This window comes from Nerophis lumbriciformis, linkage group LG04 (genome assembly GCF_033978685.3).
Source record: "Nerophis lumbriciformis linkage group LG04, RoL_Nlum_v2.1, whole genome shotgun sequence".
Lineage (NCBI taxonomy): Eukaryota > Metazoa > Chordata > Actinopteri > Syngnathiformes > Syngnathidae > Nerophis > Nerophis lumbriciformis.
This window is the reverse complement of record NC_084551.2, coordinates 4,801,520-4,827,283: the sequence shown is the minus strand read 5'-3', so window position 1 is coordinate 4,827,283 and position 25,764 is coordinate 4,801,520. Positions and strand designations below refer to the sequence as shown.

The following is a 25,764-nucleotide window of genomic DNA, read 5'->3' as shown; positions in this document are numbered from 1 at the left end:
ACTTAAAAAAAAAAAATTGTTTTAATTAATGAAAAACCGTATTTTTTATCACTGCAACCGTAACCCGGAATAGGTTGATGAAAACCGTACTAATTACGGGAAAACCGGAGTAGTTGGCAGGTATGCGGGAGATGAGGGTCATTGGCAAATGTAGAATTTCACAAAGCTGCCTTCCACGTGACCTCGCTTGGCTAGTAGCAGTCAGCCAAGTGTGTTACCCCATTTCTGGCTCCAAAATCAGGACCAGAATTAGTGGACTAGAAAGCAGATGGATGAGGTCCTTTGGTAGTGTAGTAGTTCTTGGCCATTTAGTCTTTCCCGCCACAAGTCAAGCGGCTGCCCTTGCAACCCTGAACAGGGTAAGTGTCTCTTGGCAGTGTAGTGCTTCACGTAGCAGACCAGGGAGGATGACAACTTACTCAAAGGGGACTACGTGACTCACTGCAGACCTGCAGTGCACTTCCAAACCCCAACAGCATTATTTTAGGACTCCTGCGCCAAAGAGTGAGAAAAATCCCCCAAAGTGCTGCTGTCACATGACCTCCAAACTCAAAGCAGAAATGTTACTTTCAGTTTGGACACACAAAAAAAAAAAGAATATTCCACAACTTCCTGCACTTTAACACATGTGTGGCTGATGAACTGTTGCTATGAATCCTGCTTGTGTGGACTGAAGAGCAGTGATTGGACGACAGCAGGATGTAAAAATATCATTTTGAAATGACTGATGTATTTTTTTTGGTCCCCGCCATAGAAAGTCTTTGTTACACATTGTTGTACAGCACTAGTGTCAATCAGTCCTACACACCATCATTTGATAGATGTGGTGCCATTCGAGTCCCCTTTTGATACACTATTTGATACAGTGTAGTTAACCCTTGTCTGCTGGTACATGAATAGTTTGTACATATTTTAAATACAAATCTGTATTTTCCTGTACTAATGTATGGAGCACTCTTGTTGGGAGTCTTCTGTAGAAACGCTTGCTACCTTGAATATTGTGCTGTTTATATATTTGTAGATGTTTCAATAAAGTTTTAACCCTTTTCAAATAAAAACAACGATCGTAGCACACTTTTTATTAATACAGATAAATGCGGATTCGAGGCTACACATGCAACAACGTGATAAACAGGATAAGTAAATTCCATTTATGGCTTATACCAGTTGGGATATAAGGTGATATATTTATTCCCTGACAAGCTGAACACAAGAGGTCTGACATTGTTGGTTTTTTTGGAGTTCATCTCGCTTGACCCAGGCACTTCACGGTGATGAGATGCATTGCAGCTTTGGATGGTTAGTAAAGCGTTAGAAAACTTGTTAAAAATGACATGCAGCTTTACGAGACTAACTAACTTTCACAGGACTTCTAAGTGTTAGTCGGCATTCTTACAAACATGAAGAATTAGTCAAAGGTACGCGACATTTCAAAGTGTACTGTATGTAACAATGTTGACTTCCTTTGCTAGTCAGGAGGACCTCCCACTCTCCTGCCAAAAACACAACCAGCCTGCTCTTAACAACCACTTCCTTTATAGCCTGCTCTTAACAACCACTTCCTTTATCAATCTGAGACGCCAGACAAAATCCCGAATCAGAATTGTTACAGCCACGATGAGGAGAAAAATGTAATGCAATTCTGAAATAAGGTCATTTTACAAGAAAAAAACATTACAGGATTATTATAATTACATACTTAATAATAATGCAGCTGTTCCTTTAAATATGCTTCACTTATTTTCCCTCACACAATTGCCTCATAAATCCTACAATATTATAACAAATGTATTTTTTTTTATGGGGGCATAATTGTAGATTTTAGACACTAAATATTTTTGGACCATTATTATATTATAGTATTCTGAGGATTTTTCTTACAAAAATTGTCACTTATCTCAGTAATATTGCAACTTTATTTTTGCAACAAGATTCTCATAATACTGTTTTCTGGTGGAATATATACAAGTATAATTTTGTAATATTCTAATTTCATTCTTGCGAAACATCCTGTCACGATTACCCCCACAAATTTGTCTTGAATTATCACCACTTTTTTCCCCCCTCATAATTCTGACTATTCTTGTAATAATACAATTTTATTCTTGCAGTATCACAACCTTTGTCAAATTGTGACAATATTCTCAGAATATTACCACTTGTTTTCTTGTCATGGTGGTGGTAACATGTTTGCCGCTCAGTTAGTGTAGTGCATAAGTTAACAGTGATCTAAAAAACTACAGCTGACATCTAGCACACCTGAACACAAACACTTTTGATGCCACAATGAATGCAAACACTAAACCATCTCAAGCTAAACGGATCTTCGGGGGACTTAAAGAACCACGCGGTTCAAACGCCAGCACTTACGAGATATGAAAAGGAGGAAGAGGAGACACATCTGCATGCACTCAGAGTGATGAGAGTGGTTATTGAGGCACGGCGAGAGGAGGCCTGATGCTCCACGTCTTCTTAGTGTACGCGCAGGGACTGTCCTGTAACCTACCATTCAACACCAAGGTCAGTAAATACACACCAACATGAATGAATATTAGAATAGAAATATGATACCTGGGAAATGTCTATTCCAGTCAGTTTCTCCACAGCTGATGGCACCTTGGTCATGATGTCCAAGACCTCGCCTGCCAACTTGGCCGCTCCCACGTCCGAGCCGCCGCTGGACACCATGGTGATCTTCTTGGCTAATGACAGCGGCTTGCTGATCTCCTCTGCCATCTTAAAAAGGACCATAAAGAGAGAGGACGCGTGACGTAAAACACCAAAAAAAAGAGGACAAGGACGTTGTTGTTCCCACGCGACCCACCAGCGGTAGTTTCTCCAGCAACATGTCCACCATGGCGCTGTCGCCGTACTGCTTGAAGGCCTCCGCCTTCTTGGCCATCTGCTCTGCCTCGGCACGGCCCTTTGCCTCCAGGGCGAACGCCTCAGCCTCGCCCTTCATCTGCAGAGGGAAGCGGGAGGGTTGGATGCTTAAAGGGGAACATTATCACCAGACCTATGTAAGGGTCAATATATACCTTGATGTTGCAGAAAAAAGACAATTTTTTTTTTTAACCGATTTCCGAACTCTAAATGGGTGAATTTTGGCGAATTAAACGCCTTTCTATTATTCGCTCTCGGAGCGATGACGTCACATCGGGAAGCAATCCGCCATTTTCTCAAACACATTACAAACACCTAGTCAAATCAGCTCTGTTATTTTCCCTTTTTTCGACTGTTTTCCGTACCTTGGAGACATCATGCCTCGTCGGCAGAGGTGGGTAGAGTAGCCAGAAATTGTACTCAAGTAAGAGTACTGTTACTTTAGAGATTTATTACTCAAGTAAAAGTAAGGAGTAGTCACCCAAATATTTACTTGAGTAAAAGTAAAAAGTATGTTGTGAAAAAACTACTCAAGTACTGAGTAACTGATGAGTAACATAAACACATATCATATATATATATATATATATATATATATATACATACACACATATATATATATATACACACATATATATATATACACACACATATATATATATATATATATATACACACATTTATATATATATACATATATATACACATATATATACAGTATATAATTTATATTTATTTATTTTGCCGTTTTTGTTTACATGTTAAAGGTGTTTTAATGAATATACATGCATGTTTAACACATATAGATTCCTTTCTTTCATGAAGACAAGAATATAAGTTGGTGTATTACCTGATTCTGATGACTTGCATTAGAAAAAAAGTTCCTCCTTTCTGTCTAATACCACATGAAAGTGGTTGGTTTTTGGCATCTTATTTGTCCAGCTTCCATATTCGTTTTTATACACTTTACAAGAAATACATTGGCGGCAAACTCCGTAGCTTGCTAGCTTGTTTGCACTGGCTTTCGGAGACTCTTGTTTTGAAAGCGCAGGCGCGATGGAGCGGCACTTTTATTGTGAAGACAGGAACTGTGCAGTCAGTCTTTAGGCTTTTGACGGGATGTACGGTTGAAATAAAAAAGGGTCTTTTTTCCTTCACACTTTTGATTGATTGATTGAAACTTTTATTAGTAGATTGCACAGTACAGTACATATTCCGTACAATTGACCACTAAATGGTAACACCCCAATAAGTTTTTCAACTTGTTTAAGTCAGGTCATGTGACCACCTGGCTCTGTTTGATTGGTCCAACGTCACCAGTGACTGCATCTGATTGGTGGAACAGAGTGAACGTCACCAGTGACTGTATTTGTTGAAACGCAGGCACTATGAAGGTCTGTCTGACAGACCAAAACAAACAAAGCGTGCATTAACAGATCGATAAAAATTAGTAGCGAGTAGCGAGCTGAATGTAGATAAAAGTAGCGGAGTAAAAGTAGCGTTTCTTCTCTATAAATATACTCAAGTAAAAGTAAAAGTATGTTGCATTAAAACTACTCTTAGAAGTACAATTTATCCCAAAAGTTACTCAAGTAGATGTAACGGAGTAAATGTAGCGCGTTACTACCCACCTCTGCTCGTCGGTGTGTTGTCGGAGGGTGTAACAACACGAACAGGGACGGATTCAAGTTGCACCAGTGGCCCAAAGATGCGAAAGTGGCAAGAAATTGGACGTTTGTTCCGCACACTTTACCGACGAAAGCTATGCTACGACAGAGATGGCAAGAATGTGTGGATATCCTGCGACACTCAAAGCAGATGCATTTCCAACGATAAAGTCAAAGAAATCTGCCGCCAGACCCCCTGGAAAAGAGAGCGGATGAGGGTATGTCTACAGAATATATTAATTGATGAAAACTGGGCTGTCTGCACTCTCAAAGTGCATGTTGTTGCCAAATGTATTTCATATGCTATAAACCTAGTTCATAGTTGTTAGTTTCCTTTAATGCCAAACAAACATACCGGTCGTTGGTTAGAAGGCGATCGCCGAATTTGTCCTCGCTTTCTCCCGTGTTGCTGGCTGTCGTGTCGTTTTCGTCGGTTTCGCTTGCATACGGTTCAAACCGATATGGCTCAATAGCTTCAGTTTCTTCTTCAATTTCGTTTTCGCTACCTGCCTCCACACTACAACCATCCGTTTCAATACATGCGTAATCTGTTGAATCGCTTAAGCCGCTGAAATCCGAGTCTGAATCCGAGCTAATGTCGCTATACCTTGCTGTTCTATCCGCCATGTTTGTTTGTATCGGCATCACTGTGTGACGTCACAGGAAAATGGACGGGTGTATATAACGATGGTTAAAATCAGGCACTTTGAAGCTTTTTTTTAGGGATATTGCGTGATGGGTAAAATTTTGAAAAAAACTTCGAAAAATAAAATAAGCCACTGGGAACTGATTTTTAATGGTTTTAACCCTTCTGAAATTGAGATAATGTTCCCCTTTAAAGGTGGAGCTCAGTTGGAGGTAAAGGGAGAAGGAAGTCAAGACTCACTCTGATGGACTCTGCCTCCGCTTCGGCCTCCAGGATGAGCTGCGCGCTGGCAGGAGAAAAACATATATTACTTATTATGAAGGAACATGTTCTATCTTTATTGGACATGTATGGCCTAAAAGTGCATACTAAGATAAAAGAGGAAATTATGGTGAACAATGCAATAATGTCATGATATTAACCTTGAATAATCTAATAATACTTATTAGGAATAGGGACGGGTGATATGGCCTGAAATCTATATCGTAATAAATATTGTAACGATATGTCACATTATATTATTTAGCATATACCGTATTTTTCAGACTATAAGTCGCATTTTTTTTTTCATAGTTTGGCCGGGGGTGCGACTTATACTCAGGAATGACTCATGTGTGAAATTATTAACACATTACCGTAAAATATCTAATATTATTTAGCTCATTCACGTAAGAGACTAGACATATAAGATTTCATGGCATTTAGCGATTAGGAGTGACAGATTGTTTGGTAAACGTATAGCATGTTCTATATGTTATAGTTATTTGAATGACTCTTACCATAATATGTTACGTTAACATACCAGTTGCTTATTTATGCCTCATATAACGTACACTTATTCAGCCTGTTGTTCACTATTCTTTATTTATTTTAAATTGCCTTTCAAATGTCTATTCTTGGTGTTGGCTTTTATCAAATACATTTCCCCCAAAAAATGCCACTTATACTCAAGTGCGACTTATGTGTTTTTTCCTTCTTTATTATGCATTTTCGGCCGGTGCGACTTATACTCCAAAAAATACGGTAAATGATAATGGAAATGGGTTACAAAGGTTCCTAAAAACATATTGCTTCATTTCCAGTTGTATTATTTTTCTCAAAACTTAATAATCTCTTGTTAATTTACTATTAATATCTGGTTACTTTCTGTTCTATCTACACTTCTGTTAAAATGTAAAACATTTTCTTCAGTTTTAATACTTTACATTACTTTTGGGCCATACTACAAATTTGGATACGGATCCAATACCAAGTAGTCCCAGGGGCAGTATTGGTTATACCAATGCTGATACTTAACATTTTTAATAACATTGAATGATCAAATTTATATTTGTATTGTATATCTTCTATATTGCGCAACTCTAATTAGGAAAATTGATATTTTCAAATGATTTGTACTTTAACGCCAAAAAAATCTGTTACACAGATATTTGAAACCAAAGACTAATAACATTTTCTTTCGACATGCTGTCTTTTTGCCCGATTTCTTCTGTTCAATGTAATGTCTGCAATGTTCCACAGAGGGCCCCAAAATGTGGAGTGACGCTAACTCTCGACTATCCATTTTGTTGGCAGTGTTATTGCAGTTGGAACTAATCAATATGTTAAAACAGGGACTTTTATCGCAAATGATCAGAAATCAAGAGGTGGTTTTTGCAAAAGTGGGCTGTACGCATTCTGAAGGAGTGGTTTACACCCAGGATATGAAGTACTACAACTCCACCAATCACAGTTCTTACAAGGTTTGAATTTTTTGGAGGCACACGACATGTAAGCAAGTTTTCAGAGTGAGGAAGGACTCAGGACATAATCCAGTTTTCACAGACTGAATTTCAAACAAACTGGAGAATTGTATTGGCTGTTTGTTCCTGTCAGCATTTAAAATATCCTCATAATGTGCTTGTGAGTGATTGGAGCAGCATTGGTAGTTGTGTTCTTACCGCTGAGCCTCAGCCAGCCTCTCCAGACGATACTTCTCAGCCTCGGCAGGCTTCTTGATTTTGGCCTCCAGCTCCTTCTCCTTGCGGACTATCTCCTGCTCCTGCAGCATGATCTGCTGGCTTCGCTCCACAACCTGAACTTGCATTTTCTCCTCCTCGATGAGCTGTTTGGTCTTGGCCACCTGTGAAGAGCGTTTGGTGCGAAGACTCAGAGATGTTTTACCAGAAGGATCGACAAGACCTTATTAGTACCTGAAGCTGATAGGCCATTTCTGACTCTGCCTTCTTGGTGTTGACCTCCACGTCATAGGCGGACTTCTTCAGCTCATAGTCCCTCTGGGACTTGGCCATCTCAATCTCGTTCTTGTACTGAGCGGACACTTTCTCTTGCATGGCTTGGGCCTCCTGCATGGGGGTCACAAAGCGGTGAGATTTCCTCACTAGATGTATAGTACACGTGAAAATAGAGTAAAGATGCTATTTTTACCCTGATGACTGCATCCCGCTTGTACTGAGCCTCTCCAATCCTGGCATCCTTCTGCACCTGGGCTGTCCTGGCCTTACCTAGAGAGTGGAGGTAGTCCTGGTAGACAGTGACCATGAGATTAGCTACAAAAAAGATTTGATTGCCCTTCTTAATGCAACAATATGTGTATTATTGATACATTTGTATTGCATGTTTATTATTGTGAGTGTAAAAGTGCACGTCAGACTAACAGGACACGGTTGCCATGGTAGCACTTAGCTGTAATTCATCACTAATGTACAGAGCGGTTGAGGGGAGAAAAAGGAGAGAGGGGGGTCGCCTACACTTAGTCAATAAAGACCACTTAAGTGTATTAGTGGTAAAAGACGTCACAGTTCCTGAAAGGTTTATAAAAACATGCAGATACAAACTACTACAGTGTCCTCACCATCACATCTTCATCGCAACCTAAAATGTCTCATTTTGACCAGAGCTTGTTGTTTTTTTTATTCTTAACCATTTTTAATTGTAACAGACAGGTGTTTTTTTTCATTTAAATAGATAGGACATTTACATATATACAATATCTGGGTATTTTTTGTAATAATGTCTATATTAATATATATATATTAATATATATATATATATATATATATATATATATATATATATATATATATATAGAAGGTGATTGGCTGCAAGCGCCCATCCTTCCAGGACTTGTTCTCCTCCAGGACCAGGAGGCGTGTGGGTCGGATCACAGGTGACTCTTCTCACCCTGGACACACACTATTCTCCCCTCTCCCCTCAGGCAGGAGACTACGGTCCATCCAGACCCACACCTCCCGCCACCTGAACAGTTTTTTCCCCTCGGCCATCAGGCACATGAACAATAACTCCTAACAGTAGCTCCCTAGAATTCCTTCTAAGTCTATAACAAGATCTGATAGCTCAGTTACAGCTCTTGTTATTACCAAATCTGTGTTATATGTGTTTTATGTTGCACGATTGCACCAAGAAAAATTCCTAGTTTGTGAACCCGTTCTCAAACAATGGCAATAAAACTATTCTGATTCTGATACTGTAAACCTTGAGTTGTTAAATTTCAAGTGCACCTCTCTCCTCAAGTGTGCATGTGAGTGTGTATGAGTGGATGTGTGCCTGTATGAAGGGTTTGCGTGAGCAAAGTATGACTGTCAAATGTGATTTTAACTGTAAAATTCAATAAAATATATTTGCAAAAAAAAAAAAAGATTGGACATTTAAAAAACAAAAATCAATTTCTCTGTTCCAGGGTCAACCTGTCATCTTCATAAAACATGTATTTTTAGGGCTGTCAAAGTTAACACGATAATAAATGTCCTATTTTTTAAATATGTCCTATTTTTTTGACACGTGAATAACGTGCGTGTGTCCTGTGCGACCCTCTGTCCATTCTTTAATGTGGGAAAACGCAGCTGCGTTCCAGTTGGTGTTGCGCCACAAACGGGAAAGAAATAGAAAGCAAAAATTGACAAAGAAAAAGATACATTGAATGGCATGGATACTATTAAAAACTTGAAAACTATCTGTCAAATGTTACACTTATTAAAGATTTAAAAAAACATATCGATCTGCGATTAATCGCGATCACTGAAAGTTAACTATGGACAATGCGATTAATTGAGATTAAATGTTTTGTTTGACAATCTTAATAATTATTTGGGAAATATTTTAAGGTGAGGATTATTTTAAATAAGAGTGTCCCAATACAACTTTTTTTTACTACCGATACGGTACTGATATTGATCCAATAAAATATCAGCACAAATCATACATACTTTTATTATTTTTTAGTGTGGAATGTTGTCTTGATCAATTGAAATGACTCAAACAGATTACAATGGTAGGTATGAAAAACGTAACTGGAAGGATTTATGCTGTCTTTAGTTTGAAGTGTTAGCGACACTGAGTGGCCACAATATTGCATTAAGTTAAGATCATGACAGTAAGTTGAATGATGATGACATTTGTTACTTAACTAAACATTTTCTAATATGTTTCTGCCTTGGAGACTTTATATCTGTATGTGATATGCAACTACAGTATAATTATTTGATACTTGTTTGTATTGACAAACATCATGTTTTAGACTACAATATTGTCATTTAAGGAAACTTATTATGTATGTCTAGCTTGTGTGCTATGGTGTGCTTAACTGTTGAGTAGCTGCTAGCTCCTGGTAGCCTACAGCCTACCATGTTTACCATTTGTAAACGACTTTACTAAATTAGAAGAAAAGACCAACATTGTGCGCTCATTGGAGGACATTAAACTGCTCACTGGCTGTCCAGCTTTGCATAAGTAAACACACTGCAGGACTGCTTGTATCGGAGGTATAAAAGAGGCAAGCCGATGTTGATATCAGACCGATATTCAATATCAATATCGGATCAGAACAGTCCTAATTTGAATATTCTTAACTGTTATGCAAGTGTAAAGAGAAGTTGATAACTGTACAATAAAATGTAATACAACTAAGGCTGTCTTTAATTAGAGATTTGATGATTCAATTCAGGGGAGTTTGAGTCAACTATCAACCTCACAGGACACACCGTTTTGCCACAGAGGTGTATGTCTCCTCTTGAAAAAAGTAATCATTCCGCTCGTTCACATGCAGAAACATTGTTACAAATTTTATTTCCCTTATTTATACTCAATTTTGAAATTCTCCTGGTGCTACGCGCCAGATCTTACCTCACCAGCTGTGGTTTAGCTTTTTTTTTTAGGTGGAACAAGTCGCAAACGAGATCTTTGTTTTGTTAACTTTAATTAAAGATTGTATTCCCTTTATATGTACCTTTTAATTAATTTGGAATTATTCACGTCTATATGTGCTACAGCACATCCATGTGACGTTACTAGTGGCCAGTCAGTATACACTACTTACATATCACTACATTACTACCAGTACATATCACCCACCATCAGTTTATTTTTCTTAAAAAACACCATAAATTCGACTGATCGTCGACCATAGGCAAAACCTAATAAGTCAGATTTGACTAAGAAAATCCTAGTTGAAGACAGCTCTAAAAACAACTAAAACAAAGTAAAACTACTCACTAACTTAAAAAAAACCTGATCTGTATAACAGAGGGATGAGGAAACCGTTTGTTGGCAGCATTGTCTGCTCATTTTCATGTTAGCTGTATGCGAACTACACTAGTATCTGTTTAGCATATTTATTTGAGTATGTAATTGATATTTAATGAATTAGTCTTGCCTATATTGTACTGAGGCTGGACAGACCCTCTCCTATTGTTGCAATAATTTTCATTTTCCGATTCTATGATTATCATTACACTTTTTGCTATTCTAAGTACCATTTTGTGGCGGTGTCACAAAAAAAGCCAAACAGACACTCATTGAGTCTCAAAAACGTGGTTTTGTTGAATTTTAACTGATGACTTTGCACTTTAACTGATGACTTTGTTATTCCCCTAAAAAAGGGGAATAACAACACAAAGTACCGTATTTTTCGGAGTATAAGTCGCACCGGAGTATAAGTCGCACCTGCCGAAAATGCATAATAAAGAAGGAAAAAAACATATATAAGTCGCCCTGGAGTGTAAGTCTCATTTTTGGGGGAAATTTATTTGATAAAACCCAACACCAAGAATAGACATTTGAAAGGCAATTTTGAATAAATAAAGAATAGTGAACAACAGGCTGAATAAGTGTACGTTATATGACGCATAAATAACCAACTGAGAACGTGCCTGATATGTTAACGTAACATATTATGGTAAGAGTCATTCAAATAACTATAACATATAGAACATGCTATACGTTTACCAAACCATCTGTCACTCCTAATCGCTAAATCCCATGAAATCTTATACGTCTAAGTCTCTTACGTGAATGAGCTAAATGATATTTGATATTTTACGGTAATGTGTTAATAATTTCACACATAAGTCGCTCCTGAGTATAAGTCGCACCCCCGGCCAAACTATGAAAAAAACTACGACTTGCAGTCCGAAAAATACGGTAATCATGTATTTAATGTTTCCTCTACCTTCTGAGAGGTTCTGAGACCCTGGAGCTGGAAAGCATTTTATGTGAAGTACCTGGTCGTCATGGACATCTTTGAGGGTGTAGCTGACTACTCCGATCCCCATGTTGACCAAGTCAGAGGAGGCCACCTTGAAGACCTGCTCGGAGAATTTTTTGCGGTCCTGGTAGATCTCCTGTGCGAGGTGAGAAATAAAACACACTTTTAGGCCCTGTCTATATTAAGCTGGATAACTCCTTAAACAAATAACTATTTAGCCGAAACCCCATATCAGCCACACTAACCCATTGTTTAAGGTTCCCCTCCTTGGATATTTTTTTACACGGGTAAGTGCGCCGTCTATTTCTTGAATCTCCGGCTCTTAGCTCTGTATGGACTCATTGATCGTTTATAAACAGAGTTTGGAGAGGAAGTGACATCAGAAAGAACGCACCACAGCCAGCTTACTAACAACTGGTTTCCACTCGGAGGTATAACCACTAGAAAGATGGAAGCAATTCATCCAGACATGCCTGTGTTTCTCCTTCTCCTACAGGTACAGACGCTTGTGGCATACTTGCCAACCTTGAAACCTCCGATTTCGGGAGGTGGGGGGAGGGGGGTGGTTGGGGGCGTGGCTAAAAGGGGAGGAGTATATTTACAGCTAGAATTCACCAAGTCAAGTATTTCATATATATATATATATATATATATATATATATATATATATATATATATATATATATATAACAAATACTTGACGTTCAGTGAATTCTAGCTATATATATATATATATATATATATATATATATATATATATATACATTTTATATATATATATATATATATATATATATATATATATATATTTATATATATATATATATATATATATATATATATATATATATATATATAAAATAAATACTTGAATTTCAGTGTTCATTTATTTACGCAAATACACACACATAACACTCATCTACTCATTGTTGAGTTAAGGGTTGAATTGTCCATCCTTTGTTCTATTCTCTGTCACTATTTTTCTAACCATGCTGAACTCTGATGATGCATTGATGTGTGGCACGCACAAAAATGCTTTCATCAAATGCACTAGATGGCAGTATTGTCCTGTTTAAGAGTGTCACAAATTGCTGTTTACGGCAGACGAACTGCTTTACGGTATACAAAAACGTGACTGCTGTTGTTGTGTGTTGTTGCCGCGCTGGGAGGACGTTAATGAAACTGCCCAACAACAAACCCATATAAGAAACCAAGAACTCGCCCTCGATCATTCTACAGTTATAACGTGATTGGGCAGGTATGCTGGTTATATTGTGGGTTAGCGGACTCAGGTCCGTCCGCCTGAATTTCGGGAGATTTTCGGGAGAAAATTTGTCCCGGGAGGTTTTCGGGAGAGGCGCTGAATTTCGGGAGTCTCCCGGAAAATCCGGGAGGGTTGGCAAGTATGGCTTGTGGAAATCACACATGAATACCTTAAGAGAAGAAAAGGCGCGATTGCAGCTATTTGGGATTCAACACGTCTCAGACAGCAACATAGCAATGTTGAGCGACGGTTTTGGATAAGCCCTGGAAGAACGGCAGCCTGGTTGGATATGTATGGCACCGAGTGTGTTGTGTCAGAGGAATGGCAAGAAAACTTTCAAATGTCCAGGTCAGCTGTGATTCTACTTACCGAACAACTTCGTCCATTTGTCGAAGGGGAGACGACGAGAATGTATTGTATTACCTACCCGACGAGGGAAGACTACGGAAAACGGCATTTGGACTGGCAAAGCAGACTTGATTAGTTATTGTACGTGATGTATGTTGAGCGATTACTCAACGTCTAGTTTTGTACTCCATAACGACTGTGAAGCCATTAAGGAGCCGCTAAACGACCGCAATTTTCAGCTTCCAAGCACAGGCAGGATTGCAAGAATGGACAATGAAGGTGAAGGCAAAAGAGTGAGGAGTGTCCTGACCAGATATCTAGATCCCTAGATTGATTGTTGTAAAATGTTCTTCATCACATTGTATACTTTCACACGTCCATTAAAGATTTGATTCATTTATGATGGCTCAGGTGTGATTCACTACATGAATGGCTAGTCTAACAGCTGCTGATGGTGAGGCAAGCAAGGTTTACTGTTAAAAGAAATGTGGCAATAGGCTATATTGAAATACTTCTCATACCAGACTGCCGAGTAAGGATACACTTTCAGGTCAGAGGTGACTTTGACGTAATATATGCGCGTCTGCCATTTTCCACGCATGCGTACAAGGTTGCATTGCGCCCGCGGATGGAGGTGGTAGGGGGTCTTAAACCAAAGCTTAAACAATGGCATTGGGTGTGTGTGGACAGGGATAAGGTTAGGTAGGTTATACCCTGTATTACATTAGCCGTCTTAGTGTACAGGCAGCCTTTGTCACATAAAGTTGGGACAGGGGTGATTCTCCTCAAGTGTAAGCGTCACCACAGTACATCACCTCCACAGTCAGGTGGGCGATGATGGCCCTCTGGTGGCCCTCCAGGGTCTCCAGGGCAATATGGGCAATCTCTTGCTCTGCCTTTCCCATGAACATCTGGCAGGCAGTGGCCAGCATCTCCTTGTTCTGGCCCTGGATCTTCACCTGGTTGCAAAAAAGACACAGCACTGAGTCTTGAGTTGTATTAGGATGTGTCTAGAATAGTGAGGTAAACCGCTGGGAGTCTGCAATAGGACCTCGCCAGCCATTGTTATGTGTTGACATTTAAGACACGCCTCCTCTGGGTTGTGGTTTGTCAGAGAGACAAGGTGACTTTAAAAAAAAGTTTAAGGGTGTGCATATCGGTGCTACTACTGACCCTCTTGAATGCCTAAGAGCATTAAGACAGCATTAAACCTTTTAATAACAATTGTATATTTTTCAAATGTTACCTGAGCAATGCCAGTGACAGAGATGGGGACACCATGGCGGGTGTAGACTTTGTCGCTCTTCACATTTAGAGTCAGAGTGTTCAGAGTGATTCTATAACAACAAACAAGAAACATGGATCAGGACCCTTGTGTAGGCTAATAGAGTAGTTTGTTCCCCTTTTTCAAAATATGCTTCTGAAATTGCACAAAACTTCAAAAGGTCAAACCGCCTTCAGAAATACCATGTCAGCATATCTTACTGTAAACATGAGATGTATTAACTCCGCAAGTGCATTTTTCTTTTAATTTGGACTTTCCCATTTTGTTTTGATGACATTACAGAAAAGGGCAGAAAGGACAAGTGTAATACTAAAAGTAGAACTGAAAATGTATCTTGTTGCAATGTAGGAAAACAATAGACACATCTCTGTCCTTTCTGCTCATTGCAAACGGCAAAGACTCCTATATTTATCTTAAAATTGTCAGTATCAGTTATGAATGTTAAGTCTATTACCGGTACTTGCCTTCCTCTCTCGCTACGCCACGTGTCAAAATCGTATTTTACGACTACTTAATTTCTATTTACACAATAGTGATAGTCGATATTACAGTATAGTACTTCATTTCTGATCCCGATATCAACCAATACCAATATTTACAATCTGAATGATACTTGCTGGATCTGCTATCACTCAGCTTCTAAAACTTGTAGCTCATCCGCAGTATATTCACTCAAAAATATAAGGTTCTGGATTATCACTTGTTCCATAGTAGTCGTCTTTAGCTCTCAGAAAGTCTGCCATGATTAGTAGTTGTTATTATTGCTGGGTTGCAACCACGTGACATAGAAGCAGTTCCAGGTTTCCGTCAGTGGTCTAGAGTCCCATTAGTCTAGTTTATTTACGAGCATCAGTGCAGATTTGGGTGTATTTTGAAAGGTTTAGAGGCAAATATATAAGTGACCATAAAAAAATATTTAAAATGGGATGGAGTAGATTTTTATACACTCTTCAGAAAAACATTTTTTGAAAGATTTAAACCATTCACTATCACCAAAACGTTACTGCTTGCCTGTTGTAAAAATCAACAACGAAAATTTAGTATATTGGACCAATAATTACAGTATTTACGACAAGGACTTAATCTGACGTCAGTTTATTTGCACAACCGGGTATTCGTTGTTATATTTAGGCATAGCAACCACAATAGAACACAAACTAATGCTATCTATTGTCCTTTCTTTACGTTTGGTTCTGCTCTCAAACACTACTAATGTAGTAGGGAAACACAGAACGTTTCTCAAACAAATCAAATGTTCAAACAATCATTATATGAATTAAGCCGCGAAGAAGAAAAATGCACATGGTGTCATATGCAACCAAGCAATAGAAGGAAATAGTGTCTGTGAAGGTGCATGATGCTTAAAATGAGCAAAATAATAATAATAATAATAAAATAATGGATTACATTTTATATCGCGCTTTTCTATTATTAGATACTCAAGAGCTCACAGAAAATACGCAAATAATACATGTTATCATGAATGTGCCTGTTATTATATTACATATATACTTACAGCATGTACATAAAAGGTTTTTGGATATTTTTTCGAGCGATTTATAAGCTAAATAGATTGAAACCCCATTAGCTGCATTGTTAGCTGACTCTCGCAAGCGTTTATTCACGAGTTTGAATGCATAAAAAATGTGTTCTTGTCTCATAAGGATTGTGAATGATACACAAAATTCCCACCTAAAAAGTGCAGTTCCCTTTTAAGGGGTGCAGCTTGTAACAGTGACTTTATATGAATATACATTTATAATTGTCTCATGATAGATATTATTACACAAATGCTTATGCATGCATTTGATTAAGTTGATTGTAATACATACAAATTGATGGCTAGCTTGCTTTGAAATCAGAAATCAAATAAGTACTGGCAAATAGTTAAGTATTTATTTTTATGAAAATAAATTGTAATATATAATATATTTGTTGCATGATCACATAATTTTAAAGTTTAAAATATATGCAAATTTATGCAGTCCATTCATTTTTTTCTGTCAAAATGGAAATAAATACATTTAGTAAGAATGATTAAGTATTTTATTTACGTTTGGGATGTAACGATAAACAGTAATGGTAATACTGATAATCGCGGTAAAACTACCAATGGTTAGTATTACCGTTTTGAATTAGAATGACCAAAAAGCTATGATTAATAACTGCACTTTGATAAAATCACAGACTGTCTGACACAAGCTCGTTGGCTTAAATGCTAACATGAAAACATGAGACGTCTTTCCCCCTTAAGAAACAACATACTCCAATATAAACTTATACAAACAAATTTATGTTTGAGCAACTAAGTTATTAACTTCTGTGCATTGAACCTACAAGCTGTGTCCTCTTACTGTCTCTAAGTGTGGTTGTTCTTTACTCTGAGGAACAAAGACAGAGGTGGTTCAAAAACCGCTGAACGGAGTAAAACAATGCCCGCCAGAAATTATAAAAAATAGTAATAGATTTTATTTGTTAGGCACATTTCATTTAAATACATCTTTAAGTGCCGCAGTACAAATCAATATTTAAAACAATACAAGCTTAGCCATTAAAACAGATACAATATTAAGACTAAACACTATCAGTGAAGCATAAGAAACAGAAAACATGCAAAAACATGCAAATTAGTTATTTAAAAAAATAATGATTGGGGAAAAGATTTCAGTGTGTGTATACTTTTTGAGCACATTCAACAATACCGCGATAATAATGATAACCGTGATAATTTTGGTCACAATAACCGTGATTTTCATCTTGTTACATCCCTAATAGACGCACATTATTTCCAGACTCTTGCCAGCCACATACAATGATGTGGTGGGCCAGATATGAATATACGTTACGTATCATCAAAAGGTGAGCATTCCAGTTTTGTTTTGCTTTGATATAAAGCAGTTGACTTCTTTTTGCACTTGCACAGCAAATAATGTTAAAATGTCGCTTGAAACATGGCCTTTATAGGCAATAAAGATTTAATGACGTTAACAGTTTGACCCCGAAACAGATTATTACAAAGGCCATTATTTCCTTTTGTCAACGTTGTTGTGTGCTCAATATTAAGATGTTCCACTGTAGTCACACAGCAGAAACAGAGGCATAGTAACAAGATTGTGCTCTATATTATATTATAGGAGGACATGAGGCAGAGCGAGAGACGACAAAGTAAATTATCAACCACTCCCTTGAGCTTGTGACAGTGCTTCTCAATAATTTTCTGTCACGCCCCCCGAGGAAGAAGAAAACATTTTGCGCCCCCTCCACGACTATAAATAGTATAATTTCTGTATAAAACTGATAAGTACACCTCTGCATGACATTGTATCAATATTAACATAAAAAAAAAAGAAAAGAAATATAGATCCACTTAGAACTAAGAATTTATTAACACTGTTTTTAGTCTGTAATAGAAACGATTTAAATTGCAACAATTTGCCTAAAATTGAAATAAATATTACATCCTTTTTTAAACTATAAACATTTTTTTACCAACTTGAACCATTTGAAATTGAAAAATAAAATTAAACAAACTCAATAAATAAGACATTCAAATTGATCAGCAATATTAACTCAGGAGCGCAATATACAATACTTTCAAGGGGAACTGCACTTTTTTTTTTAAATTATGCCTAATGTTTACAATCTTTATGAGAGACAAGAACACAAATGTCTTGTTTTGCATTCTAATCTGAAAAAATCTGCTTGTTCTAGGTAGCTAGCAATGCAGCTAATGGGAGCAATCCATTCTGCCCCTAAATCACTTTAAAAATGCATCCAGAAATCGCCAGCAATACTTAATTTTGTTCTCTAATCTGTATAATAGCCAAGCTGTAGCGACATTGTTATTATAAAAAAAAGCGAACACTGCGGAACCCTTTTTCTAGCGTAGTAACACATTATCTTGCAACAGCATGCTACGGCATTTGCCGTAAGATAGCTTCTGCGTAAGCAGCTGAATGGCTTTTAAGTTTGTAATGCACAACACAATGCAATAGGACACCAATCTGTACTGACTGAAAAACATGAACAGTCATATTACAGTATCTTTAAAGTATTACCGGTAGCCCACATTTCATGTGTTGTTTGTATACATCTAGCACGACAGTGAATGTAATGTTGTTGTACTAACAAGCATGATGCGTTGCATGATGTGTATCATGATCAATACTATAGTGACTCACACGATGGAAAATTATCTGTTTGGTCAAGCTGGCCGGGCTTGTTTTTTCCAGTTGGCTTTGGATAAGCACTAGATTTGTCTGCATAGCTTGGCTCCAAGTTCCACATTTACAGCGCAAAGTCACGCCGGTCCTGACTCTCTTGGCTTCTGTCTGCTCAAACGTTTCACCGTCTGTTCTTGCTTTGTTCCTATAACCAGCAGTTCATCCTCCGTATATTCAGCTTCAAAAAGATAATGTTGTGAATGCTCATTGTCCGAAAAGAGTGATCTTTGTCATCTATAAACAAGTCTGCCTTAATTTGTTTCTGGAAGTCAGAAATGAGTTGTTAAATGAACGGAAATTAATGCGCTGTGGAAATAAGTTCCGGTAGTGCATAAAATGAGCAAAATATAGTAAATATTGTACATATTGTTACTAACATGAATTGTTTACCATGAATTGATTAACGTGGACCCCGACTTAAACAAGTTGAAAAACTTATTCGGGTGTTACCATTTAGTGGTCAATTGTACGGAATATGTACTGTACTGTGCAATCTACTAATAAAAGTTTCAATCAATCAAAAACAAGTCTGTTACTACATTATATATGTACTTGCAGCGTGTGTATAAAACATTGATGGAAGGCTTTGAAGTTGTTTTAGAGGGCTTTGAAGGCTAAAATGGTGACTACCATTTGCCGCATCTTGTAAGCGTTTTTTATCATCTTTAGAATACTAAAAAATAAAATAAAATTTGTATTCTTGTCTCTTGTAATGATTGTGACTGATATGCAACATTCCCAAAAAGTACAGTTCCCCTTTAACCTACAAAACCAATATGAATACAACAATTGGTGCTGATTTTTGAGCACGTTTCGTAATGCACAGCTTTTCGAAGTTGGGTTTGAAGTATGATACTGCATGATACTGATAAAGCATGTTCCCCGGGGTCTCAGTGGTATCACAGCCCCCAGGGGGCCCACCCCACTGTGGCTTACTAACACCAACTATTTTAGAAACCGCATATTAACACTTGATCTATACTAGCAATTACTGCCATGTTTGTGACAAAAGCACAAAGAAGTAAGATTGGAGCAATCACCTTTGGAGCTTCTGAATACAAGGGAAGACAAACACTCGCCCTCCAGCGATCATTAGTGGAGGAGAGCGGCCAAAGCCTGGAAGGGAAAAAAGAAGAGGCGGTATGATGTAAACATGGCATTTACTAATGTATAACTAAATGCATTCATTATGGAGCAACCTTGGACGCAAAGAAAAAACACTACTCAAGTTACTTCATAATGTTTTCACACAGGATTTCCCCCACAACAAAAGTCAAAATCATTGATTCTCAAAATGTAAGTAGCACTAGTGGTTCACTGATGGTCTGTATTTACTAGGGCTGTGAATCTTTGGGTGTCCCACGATTCGATTCAATATCGATTCTTGGGGTCACGATTCGATTCAAAATCGATTTTTTTTTTCAATTCAACACGATTCTCGATTCAAAAACGATTTTTTTCCCGATTCAAAACGATTCTCTATTCATTCAATACATAGGATTTCAGCAGGATCTACCCCAGTCTGCTGACATGCAAGCAGAGTAGTAGGTTTTTGTAAAAAGCTTTTATAATTGTAAAGGACAATGTTTTATCAACTGATTGCAATAATGTAAATTTGTTTTAACTATTAAATGAACCAAAAATATGACTTATTTTATCTTTGTGAAAATATTGGACACAGTGTGTTGTCAAGCTTATGAGATGCGATGCAAGTGTAAGCCACTGTGACACTATTGTTCTTTTCTTTTTCTTTTTTTTTATAAATGTCTAATGATAATGTCAATGAGGGATTTTTAATCACTGCTATGTTGAAATTGTAACTAATATTGATACTGTTGTTTGTAATATTCATTTTTGTTTCACTACTTTTGGTTTGTTCTGTGTCGTGTTTGTGTCTCCTCTCAATTGCTCTGTTTATTGCAGTTCTGGGTGTTGCTGGGTCGGGTTTGGTTTTGGAATTGGATCGCATTGTTATGGTATTGCTGTGTATTGTTTTGTTGGATTGATTAATAAAAAATTTAAAAAATAAAAATAAAAATAAAAATCTATTTTGTAAAAATGAGGATCGATTCTGAATTGCACAACGTGAGAATCGCGATTCGAATTCGAATCGATTTTTTCCCACACCCCTAGTATTTACTAATACAGTTATTGTCAAACTCGTAGTACGGCAAAAAAAATCACTTTGATAAATATTCAAACACTGTGTTACTGTTTCAAGCTGTGTGTATATTCTTGTTAAATAAAACATCTGCCTTGTTTTTAATTAATATCCAGGCCTATTACGCTACTGTATTATAATGCTGGTCTTTATGGTGGTACTTTTAGAGCTAAGTGTTTTCTGAGGTGGTACTTGGTGAAACAAGTCTGAAAACTACTGTACTAGTGTACTCAGTATTTGTTTTGTTATAAAAAGTAATGGATGTTGTACAGATATAAATGTATTACCCCAAGATCCACTCAAATTTACTTCAACTTCCATTTTTCTTTTTTGAAATAATCAAAGCTTGAACATGTAAGGTTTGTGGAAATGGTTATGAAAATGATGGCAATTTTGATGCAAAATATCTGAACAGTCCAGTAGTGATCGATTCAATTATTTTGTCTAATAAGTAAATATACCTACACAGTGGCATTAAGTATTAGCGTAATTCTAATATTTGAACCTCTTAATCTGAAACTGTTTTCTTCAGTGATTACGTAAACTTTGCCCTTTTGTCACCGATTCTGTTCATTACTTTTATGGACAGAACTTCTAGGCGTTGAGGGGATCCGGTTTGGTGGCTGCAGGATTAGGTCTCTGCTTTTTGCAGATGATGTGGTCCTGATGGACCCCAAAGGGAATAAGCGGTAGAAAATGGATGGATGGATGGATGGTCCTGATGGCTTCATCTGGCCAGGATCTTCAGCTCTCACTGGATTGGTTCGCAGCCGAGTGTGAAGCGACTGGGATGAGAATCAGCACACCCAAGTCTGAGTCCGTGGTTCTCGCCCGGGAAAGGGTGGAGTGCCATCTCCGAGTTGGGAGATCTTGCCCCATGTGGAGGAGTTCAAGTACCTCGGAGTCTTGTTCACGAGTGTGGGAAGAGTGGATCGTGAGACGGTGCGGCGTCTTCAGTAATGCGGACGCTGTATCGATCCGTTGTGGTGAAGAAGGAGCTGAGCTGGAAGGCAAAGCTCTCAATTTACCGGTCGATCTACGTTCCCATCCTCATCTATGGTCATGAGCTTTGGGTTATGACCGAAAAGACAAGATCACGGGTACAAGCGGCCGAAATGAGTTTCCTCCGCCGGGTGGCGGGGCTCTCCCTTAGAGATAGGGTGAGAAGCTCTGTCATCCGGGGGGAGCTCAAAGTAAAGCAGCTGCTCCTACACATGGAGAGGAGCCAGATGAGGTGGTTCGGGCATCTGGTCAGGATGCCACCCGAACGCCTCCCTAGGGAGGTGTTTAGGGCACGTCCGACCGGCAGGAGGCCACGGGGAAGACCCAGAACACGTTGGGAAGACTATGTTTCCCGGTTGGCCTGGGAACGCCTCAAAGTCCCCCGGGAGGAGCTGGACGAAGTGGCCGGGGATTAGCCAAAAAGCTCTCTCCCGGTTGCAGTTAGTCCAGAATGCGGCAGCACGACTTTTAACAGGGGCCAGGAGACGCCAGCATATAACCCCGATCCTTGAGAGTTTGCACTGGCTCCCTGTTCATTTTAGAATTGATTTTAAAACCTTGCTGTTTGTTTTTAAAGCTTTACATGGACTGGCACCTCAGTATATCTCGGACCTCATCCAAACTTACAATCCTGCGCGCGCTCTGAGGTCCGAGAGCCAGCTCCAGCTCGTGGTGTCCAAGACGAGACTTAAAACCAGGGGAGACAGGGCCTTCTCTGTGGTCGGCCCTAAGCTCTGGAACACTCTGCCCCTCCATGTTCGAACTGCTCCCACAGTGGAGTGTTTTAAGTCTCGTCTTAAGACCCACTTTTATTCTCTGGCTTTTAACACTACGTGAGTTGTGTGGTCCTCTGTTGTCCCCTGTGTTTTTTAAAATGTTGCTTTCTATTTACTGTTTTAATTGGTTTTACCCTTTGAAATTGTTTTTAATCATATTTATTTTATATTGTTTTTAATTGTGTTTAATATTGTTGTGCAGCACTTTGGAAAATTTTGTTGTTTAAATGTGCTATATAAATAAAGTGGATTGGATTGGATTGGATTGGGAGGTCTGGGTTTATCTGCTCAGGCTGCTGCCCCCGTGACCCGACCTCGGATAAGCGGAAGAAAATGGATGGATGGATAGATAATTCTAATATTTGAACCACTTAATCTGAAACTGCTTTCTTCAGTGATTACGTAAACGTTGCCCTTTTCCAGAGGTGGGTAGTAACGCGCTACATTTACTCCGTTACATCTACTTGAGTAACTTTTGGGATAAATTGTACTTCTAAGAGTAGTTTTAATGCAACTTACTTTTACTTTTACTTGAGTATATTTATAGAGAAGAAACGCTACTTTTACTCCGCTACTTTTATCTACATTCAGCTCGCTACTCGCTACTAATTTTTATCGATCTGTTAATGCACGCTTTGTTTGTTTTGGTCTGTCAGACAGACCTTCAAAGTGCCTGCCTTACTGGTGACGTTTCACTCCGTTCCACCAATAAAATGCAGTCACTAGTGACGTTTGACTCCGTTCCACCAATCAAATGCAGTCACTGGTGACGTTGGACCAATCAAACAGAGCCAGGCGGTCACATGACCTGACTTAAACAAGTTGAAAAACTTATTGGGGTGTTACCATTTAGTGGTCAATTGTACGGAATAAGTACTGTACTGTGCAATCTACTAATACAAGTTTCAATCAATCAATCAAAAGTGTGAAGGAAAAAAGACACGTTTTTATTTCAACCGTACATCCCGTCAAAAGCCTAAAGACTGACTGCACAGTTCCTGTCTTCAGAATAAAAGTGCCGCTCCATCGCGCCTGCACTTACAAAATAAGAGTCTCCGAAAGCCAGCGCAAACAAGCTAGCAAGCTACGGAATTTGCCGCCAATGTATTTCTTGTAAAGTGTGTGAAAACGAATATGGAAGCTGGACAAATAAAATGCCAAAAACCAACCACTTTCATGTGGTATTAGACAGAAAGGAGGAACTTTTCTTCTCCTCCATTTGAAAACGTGGACGTTACCAGCACTACTGTCTGATTCCAATCAATGCAAGTCATCAGAATCAGGTAACACACCAACTTATATTCTTGTCTTCATGAAAGAAAGGAATCCGTATGTTAAACATGCATGTATATTCATTAAAACACCTTTAACATGTAAACAAAAACGGCAAACTAAATAAATATAAATGATATACTGTATATATCAATTTATGTGTATATAAATATATATATATATATATATATATATATATATATATATATATATATATATATACATACATATATATATATATAAATACATACATACATATATAAATATATATATATATATATATAAATATATATATATATATATGATATGTGTGTGTATGTTACTCATCAGTTACTCAGTACTTGAGTAGTTTTTTCACAACATACTTTTTACTTTTACTCAAGTAAATATTTGGGTGACTACTCCTTACTTTTACTTGAGTAATAAATCTCTAAAGTAACAGTACTCTTACTTGAGTACAATTTCTGGCTACTCTACCCACCTCTGCCCTTTTCTTAATCCAGTCACATGACACAGTTGCAAAGTGTGATGTTTGTAAACAAAGTTTTGTTCTATCTTTTAACTATAAATGTGTATGACGGCTAAACTGAACTCCAACGAACTGTATCAGTATTACAAAATCTTACCTGAAACCACCATAGCTTCATTGGGTCCACATGTGTAGAACATGATTGCTGCTTCTGATGCAAAACACAGAAACAAACTATTATCATAACCACGACAAATATTCACTTATTATATTTAGCCAATGACTTAAATCATGTTAAATAAGGATTAGGCAACTTTTATAGGGAACATTATGTGCCTTTTTAATTTAATCGATGCACTGCGCTGTCGTGACCACGCCCCCACCTCGAAAAAAAAGCTCTATTAAACGACATAAAGCTCAGACGTTCTAATGTAACATTTTAATACATACATTTTAGATATGTATTCATGTATTAGTTGAACGGAATCACTAAAAGAAAACGTCACTCGTTTGTGTTTAAAGCCCTTATCCTCCCCGCCCCCACCCCCACCCCCCGACCCAGCATTCCGAGAAGTCATGATGATATACACTGCGACAAGTCTCTTATTATTTAAAAACAATTGAAGTGATAGCAATATTTTGTCGTTGTCCTATTGATTCGACTCACCGATATTCGTTGGAGGCAACAAAAAATTAAGCGTTATTATCGTCACGGCAGCTCGAGCAGGGTTTCTGTTTTCTGTCAGTCTCAACGACAAAAATGTCCGCCACGACCGGAAGTGCACTGTTGACCACGCCCCATCTGCATTGCAGGCGTCACCTAGTGGTCAAACATGGTAAATGCGCCAACAGAATACTCCGAATACTATGCACAGTCAGGCCCGGCCCTAACCAATCTGGCGCCCTAGGCAAGATTTTAGGTGGCGCCCCCCCCACATCGGCAGTGAAGTGTATATACTCACAAGAAACCGAATAGCTTTGTCTTTGACCTTTTTTTTTTACTTAAAGAAAGCAAATTAACAATCAGAATAGTTAACAAGATAAAAAAAAATATGAATAAATAAATGAATGCAAAAAATAAAAATGAATATATGAAATACAATATTTTTTACATACATTTTGCTTAATTAACATTAATGATGTGCACTTTAACAACTAGGCTTACAACTATACCTAATATATAAAGGGGTGGAAAAGTGACTATTACCTGCAGGGCAAACATTAGCTAACCAGAAGGCAATAACAATGTAAACAAAAAACACCTGC

At 38.0% G+C, this 25,764-nt stretch overlaps 1 protein-coding gene across 2 annotated transcripts; it reads right to left on the bottom strand.

The window, feature by feature from the left end:
• Positions 1-1,064: 1,064 nt before the first annotated feature.
• Positions 1,065-25,272, bottom strand: flot1b (flotillin 1b). 2 transcript variants are annotated; one of them, XM_061947699.1, is made up of 13 exons: positions 25,166-25,272; positions 24,656-24,709; positions 19,859-19,934; positions 14,557-14,647; positions 14,126-14,269; positions 11,715-11,834; positions 7,624-7,719; positions 7,389-7,541; positions 7,137-7,318; positions 5,437-5,482; positions 2,825-2,962; positions 2,572-2,736; positions 1,065-2,502 (listed from the first exon to the last, which is right to left on the bottom strand). In XM_061947699.1, exons 2-13 carry the CDS (start codon positions 24,696-24,698, stop codon positions 2,473-2,475), a joined length of 1,284 nt encoding a protein of 427 aa, XP_061803683.1. In that variant the 5' UTR covers positions 24,699-24,709; positions 25,166-25,272; the 3' UTR covers positions 1,065-2,472. The 2 variants fall into 2 exon arrangements, with proteins under 2 accessions (XP_061803683.1, XP_061803684.1); XM_061947700.1 differs by lacking the exon at positions 19,859-19,934 and having other exon boundaries at positions 25,166-25,233.
• Between the last annotated feature and the right edge of the window lie 492 nt (positions 25,273-25,764).

Coding starts and splice junctions, on each gene's coding strand:
- flot1b (XM_061947699.1), bottom strand. CDS start 24,698: ATGTTCTACACATGTGGACCCAATGAAGCTATGGTGGTTTCAG. Junction 14,270..14,556: donor CTGTCACTGGCATTGCTCAG/GTAACATTTGAA, acceptor TTTTGCAACCAG/GTGAAGATCCAGGGCCAGAA. Junction 11,835..14,125: donor TCGCCCACCTGACTGTGGAG/GTGATGTACTGT, acceptor CACCTCGCACAG/GAGATCTACCAGGACCGCAA.